General features: G+C 54.3%; 1 protein-coding gene across 25 annotated transcripts in view; it reads left to right on the top strand.

Annotated features, from left to right (window-relative positions):
* Positions 1-4,224: 4,224 nt before the first annotated feature.
* The window catches only part of ANKMY1 (ankyrin repeat and MYND domain containing 1), a 55,898-nt gene continuing 52,028 nt past the window's right edge, over positions 4,225-8,094 (top strand). For 7 of the 25 annotated variants that reach the window (XM_070620221.1, XM_070620212.1, XM_070620217.1 and 4 more), the window contains exons 1-3: positions 4,277-4,515; positions 4,982-5,144; positions 6,053-6,242. In XM_070620221.1, the coding sequence (XP_070476322.1) occupies positions 4,999-5,144; positions 6,053-6,242 (336 nt within the window). In that variant the 5' untranslated portion in view covers positions 4,277-4,515; positions 4,982-4,998. Of the gene's footprint in view, positions 4,516-4,981; positions 5,145-6,052; positions 6,243-8,094 lie in introns of all 25 variants that reach the window. The other 18 variants (XM_070620222.1, XM_070620208.1, XM_070620218.1 and 15 more) reach the window with 10 other exon arrangements.

The following is an 8,094-nucleotide window of genomic DNA, read 5'->3' as shown; positions in this document are numbered from 1 at the left end:
TAAGATTTACAATCCGGGACTGGCTGGTGGCGCAACGGTTAAGTGCGCACGTTCCGCTTTGGTGGCCCAGGGTTCGGATCCTGGGTGCAGAGATGGCACCACTTGGCAAGCCATGCTGTGGCAGGCGTCCCACATATAAAGTAGAGGAAGATGGGCACGATGTTAGCTCAGGGCCAGTCTTCCTCAGCAAAAAGAGGACGATTGGCAGAAGATGTTAGCTCAGGGCTGTTCTTCCTCAAAAAAAAGATTTACAATTCATGCTACCAGAAATTATCCTCCAGTCTCCCCTGCGCCTAGGTCCTAGATCAATCTGACAAACCGTACTGGTACAATCTCTCTGAGTGATCTTGATTCTCTCCATTCCAGCAGCAGCCACCAGGTGCTTGCCACTGTCAGATCTTTACTGCAGCCTAGGGCTCCCTCCGAGCTAAAGACTCAAATGGCGGTCTGCTGCCAGCTCTTCACTGGCTGCAGGTCTAGCCCCCACCTAGGGGAGGCCTTCCCAGCATCCATTTCCCTCTTCCTCTGCCCTAAGGACAGACTGGCTTTCCTGGGATGGGGAGGGAAAGGAATTCCTATTTTCCAGAGTTCATGGGAACTGTCCAAGTAGGTGGAGAGTCCCTGTCCCCCAGCTCCAGAAGCAGGCCGGGGATACCTCCAGGCATGAAGCCGGTTCCCTGGCCGCTCCCCCTCCCATTGCTGCAGGAAAGGGCTTGGGCTCTCATACGAACGAACGATGAGAGAGGAGTTTGGAAGTTTCCTTTGTTCTCCTTATGACCACAAGGGCAAGCCAGGCTTGAGAGGAAGCAGAGTTGGGAGGAACGGGGTTCTTGATGACATTGTTGGGGCTCTGAATCAAACCAAACCTGAGGACCCTCTTGCCTCTGGACTGTTTGGTTTCCTGAGCCAACAAATCACCCTTTATTGTTGGACAGTGTTCGAGGTGGGTTTTCTGTTCCAAGGCCTCCCACCTGATCCCTCCTGCTCCTTCACCCCCCTGACTAATGAATCAGTAACAAGACATCCTAAGTGTCTTAAATCCGTTCTCTCCACCTTGACTGCTACATTTAGTTTGGGCCATCCTCTTCGGGACCTGGCACCCAGCTCCTGAGGGGTGCCTGCCTTCCAGCCTTCCTCGCTGTAGCGGAATGTGCTTTCTAAAGCAGTGCTTTTCGGATGTCGGTCCTGACTCATTAGCAAGTCGTGATCCATTAGCGGGTTGTGAAGTCAATTTTGTGGGTCATGACCAGTATTTCACTTTTTAGTGAAATGGTATAGAAAAGAATACTTGCAAATATTAAGGTGCCTGTGTGTAGTAGAGTGAGATTTGCATGGGTATTTTTTGAGTTAGGTTTGTTTATGATGTAAAATGGGGTCTTAGGGTGGGTCCCAAGCAAAGTCTTGAAAGTCTCTGATTCAAAGCTCACATCTGACCGCATCGCCCGCCTGCTTAAAAACGTCTTGCTCCTTCTGTCTTTAACCTGGCATTCAAGGCCCCTCCTGTCCTGTCCCTCTAGTGTCATCTCTCTCTCCGTCCCCGCCTGCACCTCACACTATAGCCCAGTGGCTCTCAAAGTGCTGTCCACATCTCAGCAGCATCTGGGAACGTGGTTGGAATGCAGATTCCCAGGCCTCTGGGGTGTGACCCAGGAAGCTGTGTTTTACCACACTCTCCACATGATTCTGATACATGATAAAGTCTGTACCCATCACTTAGTCAAGCTAAAAAGCCATTTAAAGCAGGAGAGTCCCCAGCCCCAAAAAAATTACCCACTCTCCTTAAACATTGGATTTTGACTCACTACATACACACATATCCTTTCACTTTCTTCTGATGATGGTCTCGCTGGGGCCAGTGGGGTGTGGCTCATGGTGGCACTCAGTGCCTGGCTGTGCCTTCCAGTTCCTGTTCTTTCCCTTCCTGTGAACTTCAAAGCATTTGAGGAGCAATCTGCAAGTAGAATCCTTTTGGAATTTTTTAAATGATTTTTCCCACAGTCTCTTACAGTGTTTCATCTGTATCTAATTTGATTGCAACTTTTCTTTTTTTGGTGAGGAAGCTTGGTCCTGAGCTAACATCTGTTGTCAATCTTTCTCTTTTTGCTTGAGGAAGATTGTTGCTGAGCTAACATCTGTGGCAATTTTCCTCTGTTTTGTATGTGGGGCACTGCCACAGCGTGGCTTGATGAGTGGTGCATAGGTCCACGCCCAGGATCTGAACCTGTGAACCCTGGGCCCCTGAATTGGAGTGTGCAAATTTAACCACTATGCCCCCAGGCCGGCCCCTGATTGCAACTTTTAAGTGACCTTTGTCAACTTTTCAAAGTCTTCAATTGAATTTTAATAGACATGCCACTCTCCTTTCCCATGCAGGCTTCATCAGCCATATGCCATTAAATTTCATAACAATGATAGGTTCAGTCGGCATTTTCTGCTTTGCAAATACCACGACTCTTATGAGTGGCTGCTGTGCTGAAAGCCACTCTTCATAAAGAACAGTTTGCTAAATTACTAATTTGCTGAATTTACCAAGTTTACTAGTTCACCAAAGACTTTTAAAGTTCATATTCTTGAATAATGTCAAGGAATGTTAAAATATTATTCTTATGAAAATGTTCTTTTGAACATATTCTTGAGTGTCAATGTAGGACTTGTATCAATTTGTGGAAATAGGGCTTTTTAATCTTCACATGCCTGGTTTTTAGAATTTCAGTGCCTATATTCTTATGAATAGGAGCAAAATATCAGCATTTCATATTGCATTTTTTCCAGTTTACATAAGTTTCCAGGACACCTTTTCTTCTTTGGCCACATTTTATTTAGAATTTTTTTTGCCAATCTTCCCAAATTGTCAGGCTTGCCAAAGCGGCCACAGATAGCTTTCTTTTAGCTGTTGTTCAGAGTCATTCATTTGGGGGATGTATTATTTTCCTAGAGTCACTGTAACAAAGTGTCACAAACCGGGTGGCTTGAAACACCAGCAGTTCATTCACCCCTCTGCTTGGGTCTCCAAGTCTCTCTCTCCTTATAGGGACACCAGTCATTTGGTTTAGGGCACACCCTAATCCAGTAGGACCTCAACTTGATTACACTGGCGAAGACCCTATTTCCATATAAGGTCATTCACAGGTACCGGGGTAGGGACTTGAACTTATCTTTTTGGGGGACACTATTCAACCCACAACAGGTGATACGGTTTAACAGGCTCGTAGGATATTTTGAAGTCTTAGTTGACCATTTTTCTTTCTCTTTTCATAACAAATGAATTTTAAAGACAGCTCAATTTGCCTCTGCTCAGCCTCCCAAGCTGCACTTGGAGGGAACCAACAGAGAGAGGGCAAGGACAAGAGGTAAAGAGAGGGGGGATCCAGGAACCAAGGCGGGGACCAAGGGAGATGGGAGAGGTGAATTGGGAGACGGTGACCCTAGAACCCGGGACTCCTGGCACATTTGCCTTAGTCCACGCCCTTCTAGTCAGTGGGGGAGGGACTGGGCCTCGGCACTTCATATTCTTTCCCCCCTGTTCTAAGGGGCAGTCTGGGTTGAGAACCCCAAGCAGGGCACTCCTCCTCTCACTCTCCAGGAAGCCCCAACAGCTTCAGGTGCCGAAGCCCCTGGTGCTGCCCCACCGTCGTGCCTCTGCACATCCTAGTTGGCTTCCCTGAAATGTGCTCTTTTCTCTTTGGAGACCTCCTGTGCATCCTCTGAAACCCTATTCAGGAATCCTCCCTCCATCAAGTCTTCCCCAGTGACCCCTCCGTCCAGACAGCGAATCCTTCTTCTCTCCCAGTGACCTGGGGCCCCGTCCTCACTCACCTTGTCCCCCCACCAGACCACGAGCTCCCCCTCTGTGCCTTCCACAAACATTTACCCTGTGGACAAAACCCGGCTTTGGAGTCAGGCAGAGCTTGATCAGATATTGACTCTATCACGTTCTAGCTCGTGACCGTGGGCAAGTTCATGAACTCCCTGGTGCCTCAGTTTCCTCCCACAGGCACACCCGTGCTCTCTTTCCCGGGGCGTTGGGAGCATTTCGCGCAGTCTCCCCGGGAGCCCTAAACCTGGGGACGGACCCGCCGTCCCTGCCGGTGTCCGAGATGGAGATGGAGGAGGCGTAGGGGCGCGGCGGGGCACCAGGTGGGGGCGGGAGGCCCGGGGTCCCGTGAGGTCACAGAGGGGCGTCGCCTGTCCCGGAGCAGCCCGGGGGCGTGGCCCGGCGCGTTTGGGCGCGCGGATTGGCGGAGGGGAGAGCGGCGGGCACGTGGGCGGCCGGCCCGTCTCCAGGGAAACCCGACGCTGCCGGCGCACCGAGCTGAGCCGGTGGAGGCTGCGCTGCGCGGACTCCCGTCCGGGGCTGACCCGGTGCGGCCGGTGACCCCGAGCGCTGGTGCGAGCTCTCCGAGCCTCGGTGCAGCCCCGAGGCAGGGGCTCGGCGGCGTCCCGGAGGGGCGCGGCGAGTCGCGGGGAGCCGGAGTCGGGGGTCCCCGAGCTCGGCGGAGGCGGCGGTGGGGACCTGTGCGTGCGCCCCACGCCCCCGGGCCTGGCCCGCTATCCTCCCGGGAGGACAGGGAAGGGATTAGGGCCCCGACGTGCGTGGGAGGCTAAGTGTGGGGTTAGGCGGCGGCCGTGTCCTCGCACCCGGTGCCGCCGCCGTCGCGGGCTGGCTTCCGAGGCCGCGGGGGAGGGGGAGCCCGCTGTCTGCGGCCCCCTCGGGCAGTTAGCCTGGGAAGGACTGACTCCAACACGTGGCCTGAACGAGGTCGTGGGAGGGTGGCCCCAACGGCCCTTCCTGTGGTTCCTGCCCCAGGGAAGGGACAGGGACACCCTTGGGGTGCTGGCAGAGGTTCCCCGGGGGCTCCCAACAAGATCGGGGGCGTCACCCGGGTTAGGGGAGGGGACCTTTCTCTGAGGCCGATGGGGCCGTGCGTGGCTCCCGCCAGGAGCCCTGAGGGCGAATGTGGGTCTCTGGTGTTGCTTCCAGGTTCGAAGACGAGAGACATGGAAGGTGGTTATTCCTCAGGCCTGTGTCACGAAGTCCCAAATGCTTACAGCTCCGAAGTCCTGCTGGAGGGCAGGGGCGGAGAGCCTGCTGCTACCGCCGAGGGCCCGGGGACCCTGGAGAGCTCCAGGCTCTTCACCAAAAGGTGCGGGGACCCTCCCTGATGCTGGGGACCAGACTTAGCTGGCATCCAGCGTTGAGGCAGGTGTTAAAAAATTGCTAAAGTTATTTTACCCCTCAAAAAATTAGTCTCTGAAGAAATAGGAAAACCTCCACGTTGTGTTAACAGCCACAGAGCAAAATGACAATAATGGGTACCTGGAAGCCTGTGCCTGATCTGGGCGTGCTCCCTTCAGCCTGCCCACTCAGCCTTGCGGTGTCACCCCCTCACAGCCTTAGGACTTTACACTGTGCGGTCCCCAAACTGGCACGGCTTCTTCACAGTATGTTGCTAATGGCGGGGGGGGGGGGGGGGGGCTGACATGCCTCAGGCCTCCTATGGCCCACGTGCCCCTCTCAGAGCCTTACTTTGACATCTTGTGAGTGAACTGTGTCCCGTCCCCAAATCCACATGTGGCAGCCCTGACTCCCAATGTGATGGTGCCTTTGGGGGATAGGAGACGGGATTTTGTGGAGGGCAATCAGGTTTAGGCGAGGTCATGAGAGTGGGGTCCCCATGAGGAGGTTAGTGCCTTTATAAGAAGAACAAGAGACTAGAGCTTCCTCTCTCGGCCATGCGAGGGCACGGGGAGAAGGTGCCGTCGGGGAGCCGGGAAGCAGGCCCTCACTGGGAACCGAGTCTACAGGCACCCTGATCTCGGACTTCCCTCCTCCAGAATGTGAGCAATAGATGTCTGCTGTTTGAGCCCCTCAGTCTGTGGTACTTTGTAATATCAACTGAGCAGGCTGACATAGTCCCCACTTTACAGATGAGGAAACTGAGTCACAAGGGGGTAAGGAAGCCGTCTGGTGGCAGAGCCAGGTGGTCCAGCTCTCGCCCACCTTGCCAGCTGGCCGTTTCCGGTGATCTCCTCCTGCTCTTCATCCTCCTAGGGACTTCGCAGAGGCCCCAGAGGAGGAGGAGGAGGAGGAGTCAGAGGGCTCTCTCAGGACCTCCCTGAAGAGGGCCAATATCCAGCTCGTCCGAGGTGTGCAGGAGTGGCAGGACGGCTGCGTCTACCAAGGGGAGTTCGGGCTGGACATGAAGCTGGGATATGGGGAATTTTCTTGGCCTACAGGTGAGGTAAGTAGCTTCCAATGCTTCCTCCCCACCTCCCCCCAGGGCTTGGCCAACCCTGGCCGTCTCCCTTCTTCTAAGAGGGATGTAATGTGAACTCATAGATTCACCAACAGGAAGGATGCTAGACTAATGTTTCCTGCTTGAGAAATGCCCAGAGAGAAACATCCTCACAGACTTGCAAGATCATGCCTGCAGTTTGCCCGGGCGTCCATAGACCCCGGCTTGGGGAGCTGTTACTTAAGAAGATAAATTCTTATTCTGCGTAAATGTCTTAAAATTGTGAATTACTGTAGCGAGTTGTGTATTTACATTGGTGACATTGCTCTGTATTTAAGGTTAAACAGGAGGAAAGGAGCTTCTGAAAGACAAAATGAGAGCACCATCTGGTGTCCGCGGGAGGCTGCGTCCAGGACCTCAGTGGAGGCTCCGAGGGGCCTTTGGCAGAAGTTGTTTACTCCACCTGGCATCCCTGGCTGGGTGGAGCAGCCATGCTTGTGGCAAAGCTGGGCGTATGCTACGTCTTGGGGGGCTTTGCGTGCCTCCCCAGGGGGATGCTGGGTTCTGAAGATTTCCCGGTGGTGTGTCACATCCCTGCCGGCTACACCTGTGCCCAGGTGGGGGATTCTGCCCTGTGTTGCCCTCAGCATTGTGTGATTCAGCCGAGATGTTGTGCATCTTTTGCTTGCAAATAATAGAGACTGTCTAGAGGCAATGTAGGGGTGTGTGTGTATTTGGGGGATTATAAGAGTCTGGGGGCAGCTCAAAGGACCCAGAAGGCCGGTGGCCTGGTACTGAAGCTCTTCTGGAGGGAGGCGCTGGCTGGCACAACCTCTTAGGGGCCACGTGGGGTCCCGGCTCTGCTCTCTTTTCCATGCTCTGTTCTGCCTCTAGGGCCATGGTTTCTTTGATCTTGGTGCCCAAGGCTGAGCTGCCTCATCCAACCCTTCACCCCTTGCGCTTAGACCCCCTAGGTCAGAGGAGAGGGGTGGGGGAGACGAGGAGGGGTCTTGGGATGGATCCTGGGGAATGGGGAGCAAGAGTAGCTGCAGGAGGAGGCAGAGCTTCTGGGTCCCCAACCCAGTCCCCGCCTGGAATGTGCCCACAGCTCAGAGGAGCCTCCAGACCTCATGTGATCAGGGCAGAGGCGGGGCCGGCCGGACCTGAGCCTCTGCTGAGCTTCTGTCAAGGAATGCAAGTCACCGTGACATTGCTGATTTGAGCACCGATTCTTGTTCAGCATTTGTTTCTTTACTCCTTGGCTAGTTTCTCTTTATCCACCGTGTGGTGTCCAGCGGTCAGACAGCCCTTGTTCGTGGTTGTAGGAGGTTTGGACGTGCCAACCTGTCCTTCAGCCCTCAGCTTCACCCTGAGAAGGGAGACCACAACAGGGGGTCATCGAGGGGGACCGTCAGTCTCCTTACTGCCTGGCTGGGATCTCTGGGTCCACTGAGCAGCTGCGCTGCCAGCCACGGCAGCTGATGAACCAGAGAGGCCAGAAGGAACAGGGCATGCCGCTCATGAGCAGCGACCTTGGACATGCTAAGTGTATCTGAAGAACAAGACCGAGCGTGTCAGCTCTGGCTGGTCAGATGAGGCTCTTGGTCTGTGTGGGGGCGAGGGAGGGCTGGAGGGAGGGACAGTGCCGGCCCCCCAGTGCTGCTCTCCTGGGGTGTGGACAGAAGTCCTCTCTCACGCATACCAACCTGGGGAGCTGAGGGTTCAATGTTCCCCCTGTGGCTCTGCACAAACGATTTGGCACTTAGGACTGTTTTTAGTTGGGTAGACTCTGATATGCCCACAATAGCATACAAATTAAATGAATATTGGGGGAAGTCAGGCGGTCCCCAGCCTGTTG

Source organism: Equus przewalskii, chromosome 5 (assembly GCF_037783145.1).
Source record: "Equus przewalskii isolate Varuska chromosome 5, EquPr2, whole genome shotgun sequence".
In the NCBI taxonomy this organism is placed as follows: domain Eukaryota; kingdom Metazoa; phylum Chordata; class Mammalia; order Perissodactyla; family Equidae; genus Equus; species Equus przewalskii.
The sequence above is the reverse complement of the archived record's forward strand: the minus strand, read 5'-3'. Positions and strand labels throughout refer to the sequence as shown.